Source organism: Portunus trituberculatus, chromosome 15, assembly GCF_017591435.1.
Source record: "Portunus trituberculatus isolate SZX2019 chromosome 15, ASM1759143v1, whole genome shotgun sequence".
In the NCBI taxonomy this organism is placed as follows: Eukaryota; Metazoa; Arthropoda; class Malacostraca; order Decapoda; family Portunidae; genus Portunus; species Portunus trituberculatus.
The window spans coordinates 15,978,132-16,004,028 of record NC_059269.1 but is presented as its reverse complement, the minus strand read 5'-3'; the positions used below and the strand labels follow the sequence as shown (position 1 = coordinate 16,004,028).

The window sequence follows — 25,897 nt, the reverse complement described above, 5'->3', positions numbered from 1 at the left end:
AGACTATTCAATAGCCTGCCTACTACAATAAAAAACTGTGAGAGCACGACCGAGTTTAAAAAGGCCCTAAAAACTTTTCTTTTTCGATCAGCCTACGACTGATTTTTATGCCTTGTTTTTTAATGCAAGTTGATTTTTACTAAATCTTACACATTGTTTTTAGTCTTATAGTGGTTTTATAATTTTAATTTTCCTTTATCTGTTCTTTAATTTTAATAGTTCGTAGTTTTCCCTCTAGGTTTTATTTTTTCGATTGACCTTAGTTTATCAACTGTCTTATTTCTAAATTTATTTTTATTTCTTTCTACAATAATATGCGCTTTGAGAATTACATTTCATGTTTTTGGAAAGCGCAATATGAGTATTACACATACATACATAGTTACATACATACTACTACTACTACTACTACTACTACTCCTCTTCACCAATTTGCCATATTCACGTGACAAATACCATAATAATTAGCATATGATTGAGAGAGGTAATAGGGCCGATACTGATAACGTTTCCTTGTGTGTGAGTGTGTGTAGTGTGTGCGTGGAGACGTGGCGTGTGCGTGTGATAAGCATTCCTGTTAGTCTTTCCGGCTTATGTATTTATGTTCTTATATCGTGTCGGAGAAAATAAGATGTTATTGCTCATTTTTATCCGCCAGCCACGCAATGCAGTCACTCGGGTACTTGTAATAAGAAGACAAACCTCACTAACCCTTCATTTTGACCCTCGCGACTTGAGTGGGTTTGCTAATGTCATCATCATAGTGTAATACATCTGCCCGATTGCTCTTTTCATGAGATTCCCTGGCAGTTTACTTTGTTCTCTTTGTGTTGTGTTAAGTAGGTCTTGAGAGAGAGAGAGAGAGAGAGAGAGAGAGAGAGAGAGAGAGAGAGAGAGAGAGAGAGAGAGATTAGACTTTTTAATTTATTTCTCATTACATTTGCTTTTTCTAGTTGGTGTTGGTGTACTAGGTAGGCTTAGATGATTACTACTACTACTACTACTACTACTACTACTACTACTACTACTACTACTACTACTACTACTACTACTACTACTACTACTACTTCTTCTTCTACACTCACTTACCAGAGAGAGAGAGAGAGAGAGAGAGAGAGAGAGAGAGAGAGAGAGAGAGAGAGAGAGAACATTGTGACCTTAGAAAGCGTTACATTCATCTGTATAGTTTCATATTACACTGATGGACATATTCAGGTGCGGCCTTTGGTGACAGACTAGTTGAGAGCGAGTATTCCTGCAATGTGTGGCCGGCCAGACAGCCCCGCGGGATGGATATGTGTGTGTCTCTCTTGTCTGCACTTCCTGTTTTGCCAATATCACTTAACGCTTCTGCCACATTAAGAGTTTCCCGCGCTTCACTCGTGTGGTGTTTGCTGTCTGGGTGTGATGCGTGATGCGTGATGCGTGTGTGGTGAACCTTCGACCATTTCCTGCTGCAGCTCTTGTCAGTCTGTGTCGTGTCAGTTTATGGAACGCGCACAAGCACACACACACACACACACACACACACACACACACACACACACACACACACACACACACACACACACACACACACACACACACACACACACACACACACACACACACACACACACACACACACACACACACACACACACACATAAACAAAGCAGTAATCCAAATAACAACATCCATTCAGGTAACGACAATATTACAACGAGGATTTATTGGCAGTATAAAATTTGTTACTATTGTTGAACATTCACTGATGAAGAGTGTGTGTGTGTGTGTGTGTGTGTGTGTGTGTGTGTGTGTGTGTGTGTGTGTGTGTGTGTGTAGGAGGAGTGGATAATTACAGGTGCAGTAAGAAAAAATAAGATTGGCAAGAACGATAGAAGGCAATGAAATGGGTGTATTGTATTTTTGTAACAGAGTCGAAGATTTAAACTGAATGATAATAAGAAAAGAAGTGACAAATGAAAACAGAAAGCAAAGAGAGATGATATGAGGATAGGAAGAAAAGAACTGACAGGGATGGAGATAGAAAGAAAAGAAAAGGAGACGAAATGGAACTCAGAAGCAAAGAAAGAAAGTAAGTTAAGAGAAGGATATAAAGATGGGAGATAACACCACATATGCTACAGGAACACGAACACAAAGAACAAAACATAATCAAGCGAGACACGAGGAGATATATGTGAAAAAAGAACTTGGTAATCAATTCATCGCAGCACCAAGGACACCCAACACAGGGAAGGCTTACTAGAAGAAGCTACGAATGCTAATGAAAAATATCATGAGCCTGGATCGAACTCAGCTTAGACCGTGACCAAGTACAATGCTACTGAACCACAGGAGGGAAGAGAAGGAGGAATACAAAGGAATACAGAGGAAGGAACAGACAGCAACAACTCTACTGGGCCTAACGAAGCTATCTATATGCCTATGCTACCACTACAGATTCTACGAGTTAGAGGCTGCTTAGACCGTGACCAAGTGCAATGCTACTGAGCCACAGGAGGGAAGAGAAGGAGGAATACAAAGGAATACAGAGGAAGGAACAGACAGCAACAGCTCTACTCGGTGTAACGAAGCTGTCTATATGCCTATGCTACCACTACAGATTCTACGAATTAGAGGCTGAAAGACACCAGGGTTCAAGGAAGGAAAACAAGAGGGCATAGAGGGAGAGAAAGTCAAAGATGTAATAGAAACAGAACAGGAGAAGGAGGAGGAGGAGGAGGAGGAGGAGGAGATACAGTGAAGGTTAAAGTAAAGAAGGTGAGAAGGTTCAAGGAAGGAAAACAAGAGGGCACAGGGGGAGAAAAAGTCAAAGATGTAATAGAAACAGGAGGAGGAGGAGGAGGAGGAGGAGGTGGTGGTGGTGGTACAGTGGAGGTTAAGGTAAAGAAGGTGAGAAGGTCGTTACTACCCCTTGTGATATACGATGGTAGTTATGTCGTTGATGTGATAAATGGAGACCCACCAAGTATTCAGTTTCTTCCGTGTTTCGTGTGTGAAAGGCAATTGTGAGGGTGAGGGGGAGGAAGTCATAAAACGTCATATTATTTCTCATTTCTGCTTATTTCGTCCTTGATTCTGAGTAGCTGGAATGATAAGGGGATATATATATATACTTTCATCCTGGTCTTGTGCTCTTGTGTAATAAACCTAACCCTGCCTAGCTTGCCTCGCCTTACGTGTTGGAGAGCTTGAGTGTAAATAAGGCTTAATTTGCACTACATAACGAAAGTCTTGCGAGGGACATGGTAATGCAAATCGTTACGTATGTTTTTTGCATATTATATTTTTAACTTTTTCCTGCCCAGTTGTAATTGTGGCTTGGTGTAAAGAACGTTATAATTTACAATACATAACTAAAGTGTCTTGCGTGGGAGATAGAAATGCAAGTTGTCAAGTATTTTTTGCATACTATACTTCCCATACTTTTTACTACACAGTGCTAACCATGTCTGGTCTTCCTTTAATAGTTGAGGTTTGCTGTGTAGAAGTTGCAATGAAGAGTCTGGTTTAGGAAGACAGTTATAGAATTTGTTGTGTATTTCTACGTTTTTTTTTTCTCTCTCTCTCTCTTTCTTTTTGCACTCTAGCCTTGCCTTACCTTGCCGCGCCTTGTCTAACTTCTTCTGCAGCTCAACGTAAATATATTCTAATAACCAAGACAATCATGGAATGTTTTACGTGTTCTAACAAGTTTCATTCTCCCAGTGCACTAACCTTACCTAATCTATCCATCTATCTATCTATCTATCTATCTATTTTGCTGTTTATCAATCTATCTATCTATTTGTCCATCTGTCTGTCTGTCTGTCTGTCTGTCTGTCTGTCTGTTTGTCTGTCTGTCTTTCTGTCTATCTATATCTATCTGTCTGTTTATTTATCTGTCTGTCTGTCTGTGTCTATCTCTGTGTTTGTGTCTGTGTCTGACTATTTATCTATCTATATATCTATCTGTCTGTCTGTCTCTGTCTGTCTGTCTGTATGCCTGTCTGTTTGTCTGTTTGTCTGTTTGTTTGTTTATATATATCTATCTACCTACCTGCCTTTGTATTTCTTTTCATATCCTTTCTTTGTACTGCAACAAATGGAATCCAGGCTAAGGGTGTGGAGTGAGCAGAGGGAGAACATTGAATACCTCTCGTCTCAGTGATAAAAGATACTTCCTGGTCGTGGTAAATTTAGAAAGTGATTGGGAAAGAAAATATAAGAAGCGAGTGCATGTTTGACAGTGCTTCTTCTTTCTTGAAAAATACGAGGAGCAATGTAGGAGAGTGAGAAAAACGGAAACTGAGAAAATACGAGTAAGTTGTCTAACATTCTTTTCCTTTCTTGTCCTTCAGCTTCGGCCGCGGACAGCCCCCGTGATGGTCAGCCCTCCAAGTGTGCTCGTCTCAGAAAGGCCTTCCTCTCCCAGACGACCAAAAAGGTGTGTAGACTCTGAAAGCAACACCTGCTCGCACACCTCCTACTGCCATCTCTCCTCCACTCACCCGCCACCCCACCTCATCTCTTTCTTGCATAACGATCTTCCCCTTTTCCTCACCACCCGCTCCGCTTCCTCCTCCTCCTCTCTCAACACTTCTCTAACAGCCACCCTTGCTTCTACGTAAATTCTGTGAACGTATATTCCACCCTTGAAGATTCCTCCCTGAAAATGTGTTTGAATGATTCCCTAAATGATAAAGTTTCCCAAATTTAAGTGAAAACTAGCATTACGTATCCTAACTTAAGGTGAGCTAAATTTAATCTTCCTTATTTCATCTTACCTTACCTAACGTTACCTTACTTTACTTTTATTTACCTTACCTTACTTTGTCTTACCTTCCCTTCCCTTCCCTTCCTTCCCTTTCCTTTGCTTTCCTTTCCTTTCCTTTCCTTTCCTTTCCTTACCTTACCTTACCTTACCTTACCTCATCTTATCTTACTTTGCTTACTTTATCATGAGACCGTAACTTTAAATGACAGTCACTCGTGTTTTTAGGAAGAGTTACACGAGGGAAAATAATCTGGATGCATTGCTCGCGAGATTTTATATAGCAGAAACTTACCAAACACACAACCACCTCATCTCCACCACAAATCCCAGTTATCACTCACAATGCTTCCCTACTAGCTGCTGTATTTCTTGCTTTCACCTCCTCACTCACAACTCCCTAACATGTATCAGTGCATTTCATTACCAACCACCAGCTTTTTATTTTTCACTTACACTCGAAGCAACACAGCTCACGTCTCTCTCCCCGCGTCTCTGCACACACTTATACCTGTGTCTTACCTCCTTCGCCACCCTCGCCACCCGCTGCCTGCCACTCACCTGCCACACTCCTCTCTTCACGATTTACAACACGTCCATCAACACCTACCGTCTATTCCGCTCCTTTCAAATCCATCTCGCCTCTCACTCTAACTCCACACTACACTCACACCCGTCACATTGATACTTTTATATAGATGAAGTGTAGTAATTAGATTGAACAAGAAGTATCGGGTTCAAGTTTGACTGAGTTTGGTTTAACCCCTTCAATACTGAGACACGTTTTTTACCATGAATTTTGGGTGTGATTAGGCCATTTTATTGACATTAGGAAGAGTGTACGGACGTCAGAAGATTAATGGCCAGAGTCTTCACTATTTCAATCCCCCGCACGAGTTTCTGAAGTTGTATAGAATCATCTTATAATAAGCAGAATAAATATGGAAACGCATCACAATACTCAAGGGGTTAATACTTTTTATATAGGTAACGCGTAGGAATCGGATTGAACAAGAAGTAACGGGTTCAATTTTATCTGAGTTTGATTTAAAGATTAGGGGAAAGTAGCTACAGAGTGAAAGAAAGGCTTGATTTAATGGTAAAGTCTTCATCACAAGTCGAGAAGCACACTGCATTCCTTTCCCGAATCTTTTCCTTCAATTCAAAGCGCACTGATCTAGTAAGAATCGATTAATCATCAGGTCTATTTATTCTCCACTTAAATTTGGTACACGGTTGATTTTGTAGACTGTTCCTTTTAAAACTTATCAGCATATGGAAAAAAAATCAGTTCCGCAAAAGACGTGAAACAAAACCATAAGTGCATGCAACAGGTTCCTAAACTTCACCATGACTTGTTGGTAAAGGGTGGGTATGAATGCCTACTGGTGCTGCAAAGTGTGTGTAACAAAGAGTTAGCGACACATGCATTACACCAGGACTACCACGTGTTGACTAACTGGCTTGTTGCTTCTTCCCTTGCGTTCTTGTGACGGAGAAAAAATATAGACCGCCACGTGCTGCCTTCCGACCCTTGCAGCTTCCCTTACCTTATTATTAGGGGGAGGGGTTAGTTCGTACTTCAGTTAAGAGGAGGATTCTGGAGTTGACAGTGGAGTGGACGATTGAAAGGGGAGGACAGGTATCGAATCCGCTTCCTCCTTGCCGTCTAATGAGGCCCATCGATTTATTGAGTGATGTAGGGGCGGGTCACGGCTGCTGCTGAGGGGCCGTGGCCGAGTGTTGCAAGGTCACTGTGTCCCATATTTGCCTTCAACATCAATGGCAGTTTTTTCTCTCTCTCTCTCTCTCTCTCTCTCTCTCTCTCTCTCTCTCTCTCTCTCTCTCTCTCTCTCTCTCTCTCTCTCTCTCTCTCTCTCTCTCTCTCTCTCTCTCTCTCTCTCTCTCTCTCTCTCTCTCTCTCTCTCTCTCTCTCTCTCTCTCTCTCTCTCTCTCTCTCTCTCTCTGATTAATAGAGGTGATTTATATATTGTGTTTGATCATGATAGTCGTATTTTTCACGTTTTGAAATATTGTATGATTTTACAGGGTTGTCATCTTTATATATGTATATCCATCTTTTTCCTTCCCTATCTATGTATATATATTAGCCTCTCTATCTATGTAATTTATCTATCTATCTATGTGGCGTATGTTATTTCTGTTGCGTATCATAACAAAGCCTTGGACCTTGTTTCGAATTCAAGGCCAGGTAGCGCACACCCTCTCTTTCTAATTACCTGATAAAGTTTTAATGAGCACGTGGAGAAACTTCGTGAAGGTGAATTTATACGAGGATACCGTGGACGTGACGCTGAGGCCAGGATGAGTCTGCCTCTGCCACACACTCTGAAATGTAAAGGTGTATTGCAGAATTCTGGAAACCGTTGTCATCTTAACCCCTTCAGTATCATGACGCGTTTTCGTATTCACTCTGGTTACTAATTGGCGATTTTATACAGCTTCAGAAACTTATATGGGGATTAAAATAGTGAAGACTCTGGCCATTAATCTTTTGACCTCCATGGATCCTTCCTGATGTAAATAAAATCGTCTAATCGTAACCAAAAATAATGGTCAAAATGCGTCTCAGTACTGAAGGGCCTAATCCTTTGACACCTGATGGGATTTGCACGCTTATTTTTACCAGGTATTTTTACTCATAAAAAATTAAGTTACATATTAAAAAGACTTACTAGATGTTGGAATTAAAGTAGCCGTTGTCATCTTAATCCTTTGACATCTGATGGGACTAGCACTCTTATTTTTACCAGGAACTTTTACTCGTCATAAATTAAGTTACATATTAAAAAGATTTCCTAGATATTCGAAATCAAGAAGCCGTTCCCATCTTAATCCTATGACACCTGATTAGATTTGCGCTCTTATTTTTACCAGGTGCTTTTACTCGTCAAAAATTAAGCTATAGATACTAAAAAGCTATCGTGAATCTGTGGCCACATATTCTAAAGCCTTGAGACATTATATGAATTAGTAACTTTGGGGAGGTGCACTCGTAAATTGTTTAGTGTGAAGGAATGAGCGCTAATCCTCACCTGCACTCGGTAAAGACCTTAAAAGCTACCAAAAGTCGCTGGCTGTGTATCCTGGGGATGAAAACATTACATGAATCACTAGTTTTTCAGAAGACTCACTCATAAATTGTCTTACTTGAGGGATTAAGCACAAAATTCTCACATGTACTTTTTGTAGACCTGAAAAGCGGAGGTGAATCGCTCGCTGTGTACTCTGAGGATGGATGCAACTCGCTTCAAAGGTGTTCTCTTCCCAGAATAACCTTGAGTCTTCATAATTAATAAGCCCCGGTTGGGAGAGATTCAGCTACCCGACTGCCCTTTAGACTCCCGCCGCCAGCCACTCTGTTGTGAGCGCCGTGGACGTGGGTGCCGTGTGTAGGTATAGGTGTTGACACTAGCTTTCCTGACTAAACTAAAGTGCTTTTCTGAAATATAGCATAGTGAACACCTAAGAAATCCTAAATACATCAAAGGTAAACAAGGAAATATGAAACTGATCAGGAATTTTGTGGTATATAGAAGCTTTAAATGCCGTGAGTGATCCGTGGCCAGTGCGCACCGATATGTTTACATCACCACGACACCATGCGATCTCACCTCTTTGTCCCTCTGATCAACCCCTTCGTGCCCAAACCCCACGGACTGTACGTTGTCCTCCAGGAACCACAACCAAGAGTCCGTGACATAGCAGGGCGCTCAAGGACCAAGGTAAATACTACAACTACCCACACTCACGCGCCGCCCCTCCTCCATCCCCTACCAGCACCACCATTCCACGAGGGTCACACGTGTTGGTAATTAGGTGATATTGAAGCGTGTGGAGGTTAATGCTGTAGTAAAGGTGCTATTTTTTTCTACCTCGCGCTTAGGTACACGCATACACGCACAACACAGGATAAGATGAAGAAGCAGTAGGGGTTTGTAACTGTGTAAATGGTGTAGAAAGATACATGTTGTTAGATTGGAAGAGTGAAGGACCAGAATAATGTAACTTTGAAGGATGTGGCTTTGAAGGTGAAGGAATTGGAAGTTATCAAGGTAATTAGAGATAAAGGTCTTAGGGTTTGGAAGATAGAGGGTTGTTTTTTTTTTTTTAAGTGAAAGGCTGTATAGGGATAAGATTCTATGAGCGTGCAGAATAATGTAACTTTGAAGAGTGTGGCTTTGTTAGGGACTTTAAAGGTGAAGGAATTGGAAGTTATCAAGGAAATTAGAGGTAAAGGTCTTAGGATTTGGAAGATGGGGGTTTTTTTTTTTTTTTTAAGTGGGATATGATTCTATGAGACGTGAAAGTGCGAAAACAAATAAATCCTGTACTAACTTTCTTCTTCCGCTTTCTTTCCCCGTTTCTCCTATTATAAAGGCACATTTAGGTATCAAAAAGGATGAATTTATAAGGGTACAATAAAGATACAACTATTTCATAACTAAAAAATACCCTTATATGTGTGCCTTATCTAAACCCGTTTCTTTTGAGAGTGTAACCGGGAGGGAGGTTAACAGCTACTAGCCACGAATCTACAAAATATATTTACGTCTAACCATTCCATCAGTACGTGTTTTTATTTTCTGTGAACATAAATAGAAAACTCAAAGACGCAGGCAGACAAATGACATATAATCCGTGACGTGACTTTGAGAATATGGCGTAGGAGGAAAAGAGTGTGACAAGATCAGTAATAGACGTGAGGAAGGCGGAGGTGATGGTGGATGTGGGTGGCGATAAGAGCACGAAATGAACGTGGTAGTGGTGGTGGCGGTGGTGGTGGTGGTGGTGGTAGTGGGGGTGACTGAGGGACGAACACCTGTGGCTCTCTTATAAAGGTAACTTTTTATACTAGTGCTTTCTTGGCGTGCAGGCATGAATGGGGTGAGGAGGAGGAGGAGGAGGAGGAGGAGGAGGAGGAGGAGGAGGAGGAGGAGGAGGAGGAGAAAGGAGGAGAAAATAGAAGAAGAAGAAGTAGAAGAAGAAGATGATGATGAAGAAGAAGGATTAGGATTAGGAGGAAAACAAAATAGAAGAAAAAAAGAAGAAGAAAAAAAAGAAAAAGAAGAAGAAGAAAAAGAAGAAGGATTACAATTAGGATTAGGAGGAGGAGGAAGAGAAAATAGAAGAAAGAAGAAGAGGAAGAAGAAGAAGATGAAGATAATCTCCAAACCTACCTATACAGCAGAACCATCCCTTACCACACCACCCTGAAAAACAGCCAATGAATAATGAGGAAACGATGAATAGATGTAAGTGAAAAGCCTTACAGATACATACCAAGGTGCACGGAGAGGTAAAGAGACAGATAGAGCTACCGGTGTTATGTTTTGAATGCCGTCTCTCGCTATACGTGGAGACCTTGAACGGACTGAAGCAACCGAGGCCATTGCACTGTGAAGCCACGAAGTTGGGCATGACAGGGCTGAACTTTGTAAGGCTAACAGATGAATTGAAAATGAGACAAGTTTCAAAGTGTGGAGAAAGAAAACGGAACTACGAAACTATAATATCTCTCTCTCTCTCTCTCTCTCTCTCTCTCTCTCTCTCTCTCTCTCTCTCTCTCTCTCTCTCTCTCTCTCTATTTTTACCATATTTTGAAGATGAAATATGTGACGCAGCGTATTTTATGACAACTGTGCTGGAGACACGACCATGGGAGAGAATATAGTGCTGACGAGAGAGAGAGAGAGAGAGAGAGAGAGAGAGAGAGAGAGAGAGAGAGAGAGAGATGAGTAAGCCGAGTGACGTGTCTCTTCGGAAAATGTCACCTCAGAGGGGATGAGTGTATTGTGGCAGCTGTGCGTTTCTTGGAACACACACACACACACACACACACACACACACACACACACACACACACACACACACACACACACACACACACACACACACACACACACACACGTCTGCAAAAATCAAGCCTTTTTCATCTTTTCTTTTGTTTTCTCATGTGGTGGAGAATTAAGAGTGACGTTTGTGAAGGCATGAATTTTTTGCAATATCTCTCTCTCTCTCTCTCTCTCTCTCTCTCTCTCTCTCTCTCTCTCTCTCTCTCTCTCTCTCTCTCTCTCTCTCTCTCTCTCTCTCTCTCTCTCTCTCTCTCTCTCTCTCTCTCTCTCTCTCTCTCTCTCTCTCTCTCTCTCTCTCTCTCTCTCTCTCTCTCTCTCTTTCAAATTACCTCGCATCTAGTTTTTTTCCTCTTTCCATTCCTGTTTCCCTTCTCGTCCATTCATTTTACCCTTTCCGTCTCTCAAATTTTCCATCTCCCACTTACCATTCCTTTCCTTACCTCCGTCTATCACTCTTCCCTTTGTTCTCTTTTATTTTCTCTCCTTTTCTTCTTCACACTTCCTTTCCCTTCCTCGTGCATTCAGGATCTTATATGCAGTTGTATTTTCAGCAACGTTTCCTTCTTGTTTTTGTCTCTAGTTGTGTATTGTTTTATTTTTGCTGTCGTGCTGTGTTTCGAGCTTCTTTTGGCTGTGGTTTAGATTTGTTTAGTTTATCCTTCATTGGTTCGTTCCTTCATATCTTTGCTTAGCTGTTTTACCCCCGGCTTTGCTTTTCATTTGCCTCTCTCCTTCCCTCCCTTCCTCCCTTATTCAGTTCCACTTATAGAAGGATGGTGATAAGAGGAAAGAAAGGTAAGAGGGTGGAAGAAAACGTAAAAGGAAGCAGATTGTTGAAGGAGGAAAAGAAAAGAGAGTAAGATTTTTTTTTTTTTTCATTTTTGATGATAGAGATAAGACGCAAATAACTTGATGTTCTTAAGACTCACATGTTCCACTCTCACGCTTTCTCTCTCTCTCTCTCTCTCTCTCTCTCTCTCTCTCTCTCTCTCTCTCTCTCTCTCTCTCTCTCTCTCTCTCTCTCTCTCTCTCTCTCTCTCTCTCTCTCTCTCTCTCTCTCTCTCTCTCTCTCTCTCTCTCTCTCTCTCTCTCTCTCTCTCTCTCTCTCTCTCTCACGCAATCCCATCCCTCACACTTTCCCCATCCCTCTCATTTACACTCACCCACTCCACTCACTCACCACTCCGCCACATTTTTCAAGACTAACGTTTTAACATTTTCATCCACCACGTTCTCTGTTCCTCATTCACAAACATTCAATTTCGTCCACATCTTTTTCACTTTTCTCTCTCTTTTACACTCATTTTCTTCACTTACTCACGGTCTTTGTTCCTCATATACTCATTTTTTCATTCAATCTCGTCCTTCACACCCTTTTCACTTTCCTTTCTTTGATACTCATTTACTTCTCCACTCACTCACCACTTCACTCACTTCTTCACTCAATCTCGTCCTTCACTCCTTTATACGATCCTAAACTTGTCTCACTCACTCACGTTTCTTTCACATTTTTGACGTATTTTTCTCCCTCCCTCTCTCTCTCTCTCTATACGTATTCACAAACACACTCACGCACTCACTCATACACTCACTTTTTTCAGTTTTTTTCTCATCCACTCTTCTTGTCCATTCAGTTACCTTTCTGTCACATCCCACTGTCATGTTCCTCTCTCATGTTCTCTATCCCTCACTCACATATTTTTCTCTCCTCTTATGTATTCTGCACTTCACTTACCCTTCCGTCACGTTCCTGCAGATCGTGGTGGGTTGGCTAGTGACCTGCTGCGTCACCACGGCCTGGGTCGGCGCCACACACCTCATCAAGGACATGTTCCTCCGCCAAGCTCCTCTCCCAGCGCCTCCTCCAGATCCCACTGATGCCACGCCCACCGCCTCATCCTCCTCCCTCAACACCACCGTCGCCCCGCCCAAGGTACTTCATGTCCCTGGTGATTCTATTGTGTGATGTTGAAATGTTGTTTTCTTGGTCACGTTCGTTCTTGCTCGCGAATACACACAGGTGCAAGTGAGGGAGACTGATTGAGTGTTTTTAAAGTTACAATGCAGACCTTTACCACTCAGAACGCCAGTGTAATAGCTCCTGGCCTTTTTGTTGCTAGAATCACTTAGCAGCCGCGGATGGTGTGCCATCAAGGGAAGCCCGCCATTGAATAAGGGACTGGAAGGCACTTACAGAACGCATACCTCACCAACCTCTGAGGAAAACTTCTACCGGAGGAAAATTGGAGGAAGGCGAACCTCCAGTGGAAAGTCTGGGAAGAGAGAGAAAGAAAAAGAATTTCACATCCGTAAAAATAACCAGATTAACCTCAAAATTGTTGTTTCTTGGCCTGGTGCCAGCCAGTCCTGAGTTCCGTAGATAATGGTTCTTGACATAGACAAACAGACACATAGATACATACATACAGACAGACAAACAAGCAAATACACACTAGTGAATGAATAAACAGAAAAATGAATAAGAAAAATATGAAAAAAATGAAATCAAGGAAATGGCAAAAGCGTTCCTCCCTCTTTTACTTATATAATAAATAACATACATATTTAGTAATTTCCCACAACGATGTACTCCACTATGTTAAAATCTCTGAGTCCACTCCTGTAATACCGCGAGATGAGAATGCTGCAGTAAAAAGAGGAAAAAAAACAAAGGAAGAAGAAGACAACACTGAATATGTGCATATTTTATGATAATGGCGGAACGGAAGGAGGGGGAGCGGTGAACGTTGAATCTGGGCCCGTCCTCCCCGCAGACTGTGCCCGAGCAAACCGTGTTAGTGTGACGCGTCCTGGAGGGAATTCCTGTAGATGAGTGCTGTTCGTAGGAAAACTTTTAGACTCATGGCAAGGATAAGGGTGAGGCGGAACCGGCGGCCGTATGGAGGATGACGCATTGTTTGCTTCGTTAGTGAGCCTGGGAGGAACAAACAAAAACTTACCTGAAGCCTGCTGACTTGCGGCGCTGGTAGGGAGGAAACACGTGAAACTCGGGCCATGATACCTGAAGAGGGAAAGGAGTGATAAGTAGGCAGACAAGGTGATTTTCTGATAGCGATCCAGTATCTTTTGTATATTTGTTACTGGGTATATTTCATCTAGGATCTCCACAGCAGCTGGTCTTACAATCCCCAGTGCTCCGTGATAAGCAGATAGACAAGGTGATTCTGATAGCGATTCAGTATGCTATTTTTTGTGTATTCTTTATTAGGTATATTTAATTACACTCAGTTCATCCACGATCTCCACGGCAGCTGGTCTTACTATGCCCAATTTTCCCCAGCCAGTCGACTCCCGTGCCATTCCTCGTCTTTTTTCACCGACATTCGTAACTGACCATATTCTAATAGCGATCTGGTATGCTATTTTTATATATTTGTTGCTGGATATATTGAATTACCCATCATCCACCATCACCTCCACGGCAGCTGGTCTTACTATGCCCAGTTCTCCTCAATCAATCGACTCCTGTGCTATTCCTCGTCTTTTTCACGGACATTCGTAACTGACCATCGGCTTGACATGACCTCTTATAATTGGTCTGTCGATTTTTCATTAGCGGTGATCTCATTTCTGCCGATTCCTTGATGGCCCGTCACGACCCACGCCGCCATTCCCTCCAGCCCAACACTAGCCGCCGCCTCGGTTAAGTATCACGGAGACTCGCTGGGAAAAATTCTGGAGTCTTCATTAGGTTCAGCGGAGTGAGTCAGTGGCTGAAGATGTCTTGGGGAAACACATAAAGGGAGAAATTAACACACACACACACACACACACACACACACACACACACACACACACACACACACACACACACACACACACACACACACACACACACACAGATATAGAAATAGATAAATAGAAAAATAGATGGATACTGAGAGAGAGAGAGAGAGAGAGAGAGAGAGAGAGAGAGAGAGAGAGAGAGAGAGAGAGAGAGAGAGAGAGAGAGAGAGAGAGAGAGAGAGAGAGAGAGAGAGAGAGAGAGAGAGAGAGAGAGAGAGAGAGAGAGAGAGACTCAGTATAGCTCAGTTCAAATTCGGTCCCTTATTTTCCTACTTAATAAACACACACACACACACACACACACACACACACACACACACACACACACACACACACACACACACACACACACACACACACACACACACACACACACACACACACACACACACACATGCTGCTTATATCGTGGTGAGTTGCAGTCTGACAGCCTTCCTGAAACCTTCCTGAGTTTGGTGCCCGCTTCCTGCAGTGTCTGACTCACACACCCCGTGACTTCGGCGCCGCAATGTTCCCGGGAAAGGTCCAGGAAGCGTGTTTGTGGGTGCTCGTGGGATTGTAAAGTGTTGCTTGTGTAAAGTGTTAAGAATAAGACCTTGACCGGGAGTGGTGGTTGTAAAGAATTTGTAAATGTGTGACTCGTTTGTTGTGCACACTCGTTACTTCGGTTCTGTATTAATGAACAAGGAAATAATGCCGCCATATTTACTACAGTAGAGGCTCCAGAGAGAGAGAGAGAGAGAGAGAGAGAGAGAGAGAGAGAGAGAGAGAGAGAGAGAGAGAGAGAGAGAGAGAGAGAGAGAGAGAGAGAGAGAGAGAGAGAGAGAAAGCTTAAACCCATTCATCTCTCTCTCTCTCTCTCTCTCTCTCTCTCTACGGAGTGTCTTGGGAACTTGAAAGTGAATTACGGAATTATAGTGAAAGGAGCTTACTAAGATTGATTAAGGAGGAGAAGGAGGAGGAGGAGGAGGAGGAGGAAGAGCAGGAGCTTCTCTGATGAAGGAGGAGGAGAAGGAGGAAGAGCAGGAGGCGCTTATCCTCCTCCTCCTCCTCCTCCTCCTCCATCCCCTTCAAAATATCACAACCCCTCACCTAATCCCTCAACCCAGCGCTAACACCTGCTTCCCCTTGGTTCCTGCAGCAAAGGGAGGTGTTCGACGCGCCCTTCTTCACCACCTGGTTCTGCACGGCCTGGACGGGGCTCTTCTTCCCGCTCTACCTCGCCTGCCACTCCTGCTTCCGGAGGGACAAGGATTCACTCAAAGTCTCCCTCAAAACCATCGCACAGAACTTCAGGGACCGCGGCGTCACCTTCAGTAAGTGAGTGAGAGAGAGAGAGAGAGAGAGAGAGAGAAGTTTGTGGTATTTCAATATAGTAATTAGGAAAGAAATCTGAGAAAAAGGTGTGTTTGGATACGGTATAAGAGAGAGAGAGAGAGAGAGAGAGAGAGAGAGAGAGAGAGAGAGAGAGAGAGAGAGAGAGAGAGAGAGAGAGAGAGAGATTTGTGGTATTTCAGTATAGTAATGTGAAAAGGAAGATGAGAAAAAAAAAGGGTGTTGACATTTATCCCTTTATTTTGGCTAATTCTCGAACCTGCAAGGGAACTGGCAACTAAGTGGGCCTTTATCCCCCTCTTACATAAAAAAGCATAATTCACAGAGAGAGAGAGAGAGAGAGAGAAAGAGAGAAACTTAAGGACATGTTATCATTTTTGCATGCGCGCTATAATGCCACACTCACCGCGGCACACCAGCGAGGAGAAGCATGTCGTTACTTTGAGCCCCGCCTAAGGACAGTGCTTCTCCGGAGGATTTCTTGGGATGAGCCGTTGGAGCTGACTGCCGCCTTGTCCTGGGCACTGTTAAGACTGAGTTCAGGGAAGGGAGGGGGAGAAGGACAAAGAAAATGAACTTAGCTTGGAGAAAGAGGCCTGTTGTTGATTAGGTCCGCTTGTTGAGGGGTGAGCAAAACATGAAAGGAGGGTAAAGGAAAGGAAGAAGGGAAGAAAAGTCAGGCGTGGAGAGAAGTGTTAGAGAAGGAGAAGGCATGTGAAGGAAAGAAAAGGACAATGCCGTTTTGTGCTGAAGAAAAAGAAAAGAAGAAAGAAAAGAAAGAAAGAAAAGAAGGAAAGGAAGATGAAGAGGATGACGAGGAACGTGGAGGAATAAAAATAAAGACAGTGCAGGTTTAGCCCATAAAGAGGGAACAGAAGAGAAGAGAAAGGAGAGATACCAAGGAAAAAGGAGGGAAGGAGGAAAAGATGATAATGAGGAGTGGTGCATGAAGGAAAAAGGATGAAGACTGCTATATCTCATTGCAAAGGGGATAAAGAGCAGGAGGAAGAGGAAGAAAAGAAGAAGAATATAACTTGTAAACCACAGAGGGAGAAAAGAAAAAAGGAAGATGAGGAGGAGAAGCAAGAAGAGAAAAAAATTAAGACAGTGATGATTATAGCTTTAAAGAAAGAACAGAATAAAGAATGGAGAGATGAGCAGGAAGAGGAAGGAGAGAGATTGAAGACAATGATGTTTTGGCTTCAAAGGTGGAGAAAGAGAAAAGAAGGGAGAAGTAAAGAGAAGAAGGAGGAGGAGGAGGAGGGGGAGGAGGGAGCACCAGGCGTGGAGATAAGGCATGAAGGAAAGGCGAGGGAGAAAGGAAGGCCAAGACGCATAATGGGATAGGGATGAAAGGTTGAAAAGTAAACCGTAAAATGCTGTCAGGTCACTATGGAGGCTTCGGCGAGGATACTTGTTAGTGTTGAGGGAGCAAGACAAACTATAGATGAAGTGGCGGTTTGTCAAAAGCTGCCTGATGGTGAGATTGGAAGTTTGCACGGAGCTAATCATTATCTGGAAGTGAGGAAGGTGGGGTGACTATAGCGAGGGAACAACGGCCTGTTTTAATTAGTGAGGAAATAAAAAGGTGGTGTTTTTCGGGGAGTTTGCTTAATGAACTTTTGGTCAAATAAAGTATGAGTGTAATGCCAAAATAAGTGTTTCAAACCTGTACAATTCAGTTCATGATATGTAGCTTTTCTGAGCGTTAGTACCTCTATATATTCATCACTTTATACAAATATGACAGTGTAATGGTGCTTTAAACCCGTATAATTCACCAGTTCATGATTATCTTTAACCCCTTCAATACTGGGACACATTTTTACCTTGAGATTTGTGTACGATTAGACCATTTTATTGATATTGGGAAGGGTCTATGGAGGTCGGGAAGGGTCTATGGAGGTCAGAAAATAAATGGCCTGAGTCTTCACTATTTTAATCCCTCACTTGAGTTTCAGAAGCTGTATAAAATCACCAAATAGTAAGTAGAATGAAGGGGTACTGAAGGGGTTAACCCGGACCCACGCATTTACTCACCATCACGACCACCACCACCACCACCACCACAACGAACATTAACACTTCACCTTCGATCCCCGCCATGCAATATTCACCTCATACCCACCGCCTCCCACGCTTCACTAGAACTTGCTCCCTCGCTCGCCCGTCTCAAATAATCAATGTGAACTCCTACCAACTTACTGAACCAACACGCCGCCCCCACACTTCACCCCGCCCATGGGAAGCATCAGCCAAGGGGAAGGTGAGACAGTCAAGAGGGAAATAGTTCTCCAGTCTCCCCTTCTCTCCCACCTGCCTTCCACCTCCATGAGCTCCACCTTTTTGCTCCTCTTCAAAGGAGGGTTTGGGCGTGGCCTTGCCCTCCCTGTAGGCACGCGCTGGCCCACCCCCGCCTCCTCACGTTGGATCAATGGGCGTGTTTTTATTATTACTGTTAATACTACTACTGCTACCACTACTGCTGCTGCTGCTGCTGCTGCTGGTCAAAAGGGTGGAAGTACACGAAAGAAAATATGTAATATATTAATTTTGAAGTATTATGAAAAAGAGAACAAGAAATAGCTCTCTTAACTGATGCTAACAGTGCAATCTGGAATCAGAGAGAGAGAGAGAGAGAGAGAGAGAGAGAGAGAGAGAGAGAGAGAGAGAGAGAGAAAGAGAGAGAGAGGGAGAGAGATGAAAAACCTAAAAAAAATATTTGGGGATTGTTTTACTAGCTTTGGGCCACAACCCACTGGAATAATGGAGACTGACATGGAAAGAAACTGATTATTGTTGGTAAGAGGAATATTTTCAGTGGGGAAAGAGAGCAGTACTAATTTTCCAGGCCTGTATCTGTCATGAGTCTACGAGAATTGCATCTTAGTGGAGTGTGTTGAATTTGACATGATAATAGAGACGTGTCCTTTGATCCTGTGAGTGACGCCCGTCTGCTTCCCGTCCCAGCACGGCAGGTAAAGAAAACGAGTCTGTTCCCCCGCTTCCCCTGGGGCACCTGTTGCAGCCCCAAAGGATTATAGATTTGCAGATTGGAAAGTTTTGCATTAATTTTACCGAGTATCGTAATCTCTTGGTAAATAGGAAACGGGAAACAATAAGCGACCTGGCCTGAATATTCATGATTTGTGATTATGACCTTAAATGTAACTCGTTTGTCACTGCAGCTTATGTTTACACATGTCAGGCACAGAGGGAATGGCCGCCGTGGTACAGTGGAACCATGCGTGCTTTGGTGTCCGAGGGGTCTCCAAGCGCACGGGTTCGAATCCTGTCCACAGTCCGAGTGTAGGTTGGGCTTCCTCACTCGGGGCAACGGTTTCTTAGCGGGTGGGCTTTGAGATAGGAGGTACCCCCCAAAAAAAAAGTACCCCCTTTAGCCCATAAATTCCCGTGAAAAGCCCACATAGTATAAATAAATAAAAAAAATATGTGGACAGTGTGAAAACCCAGTGGCAAGAAATGCTAGGGTTTTGGAAGCCGGAGAAAGTCAGTGATGGTGTAAGATTGATGGGAAACTTTTTAAGGAGGAAAAATATGGAAAGTTTTGGTGATGGGATAAAGATAAAAGAGTTTGTCGAGGCTGGTGATTGGCGGCTGGTCAGTTATCAGTGTTCACTCCACGGGAAGACTCAGTGGAGGGGAAGGACACAACAAACCACAAAATTGTTAGAACAAAGATGTGTATTGGAAAGAAAATATAGGAGAATGAAAGCACACACACACACACACACACACACACACACAGATATATAAATAGATAGATAGATTGAGAGAGAGAGAGAGAGAGAGAGAGAGAGAGAGAGAGAGAGAGAGAGAGAGAGAGAGAGAGAGAGAGAGAGAGAGAGAGAGAGAGAGAGAGAGAGAGAGAGAGAGAGATTCAATGTAGTTCAGTTCAGATTCGGTCTCTTACTTAATAAACACACACACACACACACACACACACACACACACACACACACACACACACACACACACACACACACACACACACACACACACACACACACACACACACACACACACACACACACACACACACACACACACACACACACACACACACACACACACACACACACGAAGTGAACTGTTACTGATACTTCCGAGGTAAAAAGAAACCATCTACCTTTTATAACAAGCCTTCTTTGTCTTTAGTCGTTTAGTGGATCAACGGAGGAAAGGGAACTGGGACGCAGATCAAAAGCCGAGGGGAGAAAGGCGTGGAGAAAGAGAGCGAGGTGGAGGAAAAGGTGAGGCTGGCAGTGGCTAATGAGGATCACACTCTGAATAGGTTTTCTAGCCACTAGTTTCTTAATGAAGTCCCGTAGGAATCTCGGCAAAGGCCACACGTAAGAACAGACTGGAAACACAGAAAGGGAGAGAAGTAGTTAGACTGGTTAACGATCTTTGAATTACCTTACTTTCTTCACCAGCATCTTAATCCCTTCCCTTCTGAGCATCTTTTCCCCGCAATCATTAACAACTTTATGACACTAATGCTTACGCCAGTGTCTTGAATAACTGTATAGCTTGAAAATACAAACATTAACCTCATAGTCTCATTTTTATATCTGTGTCCATGTAAATGTTCTTCCAGTGCTCTAAATTTTAACAGAAACGACCTTAGGAGTGGGATCTTATGATATTAGTACTTACGCTAATGTCTTAAATAGCTTAAAAATACCAAAGTTGACCTCTTAGTCTCATTTTATATCTGTTCCCATGTAAATGTTCTTCCAGTGCTCTAAATATTAACAGAAAGGACCGTAGCAGTGGGGCCTTATCCTAGTGTCTTGAATAACTCTAGCTTGAAAATATAAAAGTTAACCTCTTAGTCTCTCATTTCATATCTGTGACCATGCAAATATTCTTCCAGTGCTCTAAATATTGACAAACGACAGTGGGGCCTTAATATCTTCAGTACCAGGACGCGTTTTCACATTCATTCTGGTTACTTTGGTGATTTTATGCAGCTTCAGAAACATATGTTGGGCTTAGAATAGTAAAGACTTTCGCCATTATTCTTTTGACTTCCATAGACTCTTCCTAATGCAAATAAAAATCGTCTAATCGTGTCCAAAAATTAAAGTAAAAATGCGTCTCAGTATTGAAGGGTTTAATGACACCCAAGGGCCAACTCAGTAGGAAGAAACAACAGAAAGGCAGGAAAGTGGAGAGGCTAATGATGTCGCCCTCTGAGAATTAGTCCCCTCATTCTTTCCGTGATGAGACCCAGAGGCAAGCTTACCAAAGACTTTCACGGCCAAAGTCAGGAAGGGACGGGAGGAGGAAACCGGAGAGCCTAATGATGACTCGCTCTTAGAACCAATCCCTCCTTTTACTTATATTTAAATTCAGGAGGTACACACACACACACACACACACACACACACACACACACACACACACACACACACACACACACACACACACACACACACACACACACACACACACACACACACACACACACACACACACACACACACACCATCATCTCATTATAGTGACGTCTACGAGCAACAAAACCTCTTAGGAACTTTGCTTCTCACTCATGCATGTAAACGAGGAAACTCTCAGTAAAGTGATGGTTATTTGGGATGCTGAGGGAGTAATGTGGCGATGAGAAGACTGTTGCATTAAACATTAAGGGAGGAACTGGTTAAGTAAATGATATAGTGACACTAGGTAGGCTGAAGATTACAGTCATACCAGGAAGTGATTTGGCCTCGTATTCTCAAACACTTTTATGCTTCACTTCCGCGATTTCAAAGGGCTTTATTTGAATTTACACATGATTTTAAGTTGTTTTTTACGGTTCTAGAGGCAGAGTGTCAAGATTTCTGCATTATTAACTGTAGAAACACTCTTAAAAACCCCGCTAATCATTCCAGTGGCCTTGGAAAATAGTCGTGGTGAGAGAGCAGGGCGTTTCTGAATACGGACGGACCTAATTTAATATTAAGGTACACATAAAAGCGAAAAATCCCTTACAATATAGCACCATTACGTTACGCACTATCATTGGTGCTAGAAACATGTCGCCTGGTGCTTATCAGTTATCAGTAAGTACTTAACATCAAACCAAAGGGTATAAGAACGTGAGAAGGCGTTAAAACAAGAGGAGATGAGACAGCTTACTGGATAAAGAGAATAGAAATAAAGCTGAATTTACTGAGCGTGTAAGTATAAAGGAAAGGATATAGACGAGAGAGAGAGAGAGAGAGAGAGAGAGAGAGAGAGAGAGAGAGAGAGAGAGAGAGAGAGAGAGAGAGAGAGAGAGAGAGAGAGAGAGAGAGAGAGAGAGAGAGAGAGAGAGAGAGAGAGAGAGAGAGAGAGAGAGAGAGAGAGAGAGAGAGAGAGAGAGAGAGAGAGAGAGAGAGAGAGAGAGAGAGAGAGAGAGAGAGAGAGAGAGAGAGAGAGAGAGAGAGAGAGAGAGAGAGAGAGAGAGAGAGAGAGAGAGAGAGAGAGAGAGAGAGAGAGATGGAAAGAGAAAGATCGTTGAGGGAAGAGCAAGTGAAGGGAAACGAGGAAAAAATAGGGGAAGGGAAAGCTGGAAGACAGACCATTCCGTGCCAAGATATGGTTAACTCCACTGTAAGTTGTTATAATCTCACGGAACTGTAATTTACCTCTTGCCGGATCATATATTCTCTCTCTCTCTCTCTCTCTCTCTCTCTCTCTCTCTCTCTCTCTCTCTCTCTCTCTCTCTCTCTCTCTCTCTCTCTCTCTCTCTCTCTCTCTCTCTCTCTCTCTCTCTCTCTCTCTCTCTCTCTCTCTCTCTATCTCTCTGTTGTGTGTTGAAGGAGAAGGAGAAAGAAATGGGGAAGGAGAGGAAGAGGAATGTGATGAAGATGAAGCGGAGGAGGAGGAGGAGGAGGAGGAGAAAAGAAAGGGAAGAAAAAAAAAGAAAAATGGGAGAAGAATGTGGCGAAGGAGTGTAGGAAAGAATAAAGGAAGAAGAATGTGATGAAGATGGAGAGGAGAGAATGACTTGTGATGAAAGTTGCATGCATGGTCAAGGCACGTGATTGTAAGCTGTTAACCTCCCATACCACTGAGGGACGCTTTGTAAGTTAGACAGACCCGCTTTACCAGTTACCAGCTCCATCTCTTCCTGTCCTCGCCATCCACCACCACCACCATCGCCATCTCAGTCACTCTCGCTACAGCACCACCACCTCAGTCACGCTCGCTACACCAGTATAGTGTTTTTAACTCATTCAATACTGAAACGCATTTCTACTTTTTAGTTTTGGGTGTGATTAGACAATTTTATTAACATTAGAAAGGGTCTATGGAGGTCAAAAGATTGATGGCCACAGTCTTCACTATTTTAATTCCCAAATAAGTTTCTGAAGCTGTTTAAAATCACCAAATAGTAAGTAGATGAATAGGAAAATGCGTCATGGTGCTGAATGGGTTAATAGAGTGTCTTGTTAGCCCAGTATTCTAAAACCCTCTACTTTCGCCGCGACTGTTTTCCAAGGCCACAGTGATGATTAGCCGGGTTTTTAAAGATGGTCCTGGTGTTAACCCGTCACTAGGAACGTATCAAACTTCAAAATTTGACCCGTGTAACTAACTTTATTTATTTATTATTGTTTTTATGTGAAGACGTGGAGTAGAAGTGTTTCATGTGTTTCATACTCACACACACACACACACACACACACACACACACACACACACACACACACACACACACACACACACACACACACACATACAGCACTAACATTACTCCACGGTCACTTCACACTCGTCACTTCCATCCATTTGTCACGTGTCGCAGGACGAGGAACATGACCAGCATTTCGAGCCTGCCAGAGAGAGAGAAAGAGATTCGCTCCCTCTCTCCTCTTAGCATCCCTTCATCTTTAGTCTGCTTGGCCATGGCCGGCTAGATTTTACCTGGACAGACTCGCATTCCCTTGACGTCCTGCATCTTCCGATATTTTCCGGTAAAAACACGGCCCTTTTGTTCGTATAACCTCCCCTGAGAGTCGTGATGCTGGGTATTCATCTTGTGTAAGAGGAGAAATGGGACGATATATCTTTCTCTCCTCGTCTCTCTTTCTCTTCCTTCCCCAACAGCAGTGCGTGGTATACAAGAACACGTTAGTTAAGTTATTCCCTCCTGCTTTCCCTTCCTCGTGCCGCCGTATGGAAAAGGAAGGAAATCAGTGAAATGGGAAACAGGGAGGCTGGGGAAGGAATGCATGACTTAGGAGGAGGAAAAAGATGATCCGTTGACGCGTGGGTGAGTCAGTGTAGGAAAGATGGGGTAAGGGATGGGGTGAGATGAATGAACGAAAGTTGGCAAGACGAAAATAGAAAAAGAAACTGGACGAGAGTAATTTTTTTTTTAAAGGCATGCACGACGGAGAGAGAGAGAGAGAGAGAGAGAGAGAGAGAGAGAGAGAGAGTATTCAGATCACTTTCTTTAATTTGCTACAGGCAGTTCTTCTAAATTTCATATCAACTTTCACCAATCTTTCTTTAACCCTAATAATTTAATAAAGTTTTGAGAGAGAGAGAGAGAGAGAGAGAGAGAGAGAGAGAGTCTTTGTCCTCGTGTCTCGCAGTGTAGTGGTGGGACGCTGGTGCCTTTCAGCTCCTTTCCTCCTCTGTGGTTGGTTGTCTTTGTGCTCACGAGACTGAGATGCAGAGAAAGAGAAAGGAAGGCAGATAAGAATGAGAAAGAAAAATGATAGCAAGAGAGAGAGAGAGAGAGAGAGAGAAAGAGAGAGAGAACTGGTTATCTGGTGAAGTACAGAAAGAAAGTTACTGTTTTGTGTTATGCGATTAATTTTCTCTATAGCTCACTCACTCACTCTCTCTCTCTCTCTCTCTCTCTCTCTCTCTCTCTCTCTCTCTCTCTCAAACGCACATCAACGGAATTAAGTAAAAACTGCTTGATCTTATTATTGAAGCTCACTGTAACCGCTCATACTCACCGCACTTACTCTGTCTTCCTTCCTTACCAAACTTCACTTTCCCTGAAAAAAAAGAAAGAAGAAAGGTCCTGCAGTGAAGAGTAGCACTTATTGAGGAACGTGTAAGGTTGAGTGTTGTTTGGTGCAGATTGTGAGTGGAAGTAGTTTTTCACATTTCTTGATATTCAGTGGGTTTTTATTTTATTTTTACTTCATTTTGTCATCACCTAACTCCATCTTTCACTCACTTATTCACTCACTCACTCACTCACTCACTCATCTAGTCAACACTCACCCCAACCAACTTTGCCTTAATTTACAACCTAACTCCCTGAAGTACATTAATTTCCACCCTCGCCTCTACTTAACCTTTACAATCTCGCAAATCACCACCACCACCACTGTCACTACTACCACTAAGAGTACCTATCCCAGCTTACCACTCCCTCGTTCTCCACCCCAGGCAAGTTCATGACCCGGTGCTGCCTCTTCTGCATGCTGTGGGTGGTGACAAACTACATGTACGTCTACTCGCTTCGGATCCTCGACTGCACTGACGTCATGGCTCTCTACTCCGCCCACGTCTCTTTCGTGTACCTCCTCTCGTGGGTAATCCTGCATGACCAGTTTGTCGGCGTCAGGGTAAGTAGATTGGCTGGTTGGGTAGATCTGTGCTGTTGCTGTGTTGTGTGGAAAGTGTTGGTCAGTCAAACAATCAGTCAGTTAGTCAATTAGTTAGTCAGTCAGTCAGCACCGCAGCTCACAATGATTGCCTTGCACGTGATATTGCCTCTCATTGTTTGTATCCTGCAGCCATTAGCAACAGTCAGTTTGTTGGCTTCCTTCATCACGGGGACACACCCTTATATCACACAACAGCCCCCACGGACCAGACAACCTTTACCTTCCGTTACCAGAGTGCATTAGCCCTTTCAGTACTGGGACGCATTTTGACCAAGCGTTTTGAGTATGATTAGATGATTTTATTGACATTAGGAAGGGTCTGTAGAGATCAAAAGATTAATGGTCACAGTCTTCACTATTTTAATCCCCCACACAAGTCTCTGTATAAAATCACCAAATAGTATGCAGAGTGAATATGGAAATGCGTCGTTGTACTGAAGAGGTTAACCAACAACTATTACTGGCACAACCCT

At 43.1% G+C, this 25,897-nt stretch overlaps 1 protein-coding gene across 3 annotated transcripts in view; it reads left to right on the top strand.

Moving 5' to 3' along the window:
• LOC123504197 (putative thiamine transporter SLC35F3) overlaps nt 1-25,897 on the top strand; it is a 133,498-nt gene that overhangs the window by 92,659 nt on the left and 14,942 nt on the right. For 2 of the 3 annotated variants that reach the window (XM_045254550.1, XM_045254549.1), the window contains 4 exons: nt 4,347-4,432; nt 12,392-12,568; nt 15,584-15,758; nt 25,204-25,382. In XM_045254550.1, the coding sequence (XP_045110485.1) occupies nt 4,347-4,432; nt 12,392-12,568; nt 15,584-15,758; nt 25,204-25,382 (617 nt within the window). Of the gene's footprint in view, nt 1-4,346; nt 4,433-8,186; nt 8,506-12,391; nt 12,569-15,583; nt 15,759-25,203; nt 25,383-25,897 lie in introns of those variants that run through there. The other variant, XM_045254551.1, reaches the window with a different exon arrangement.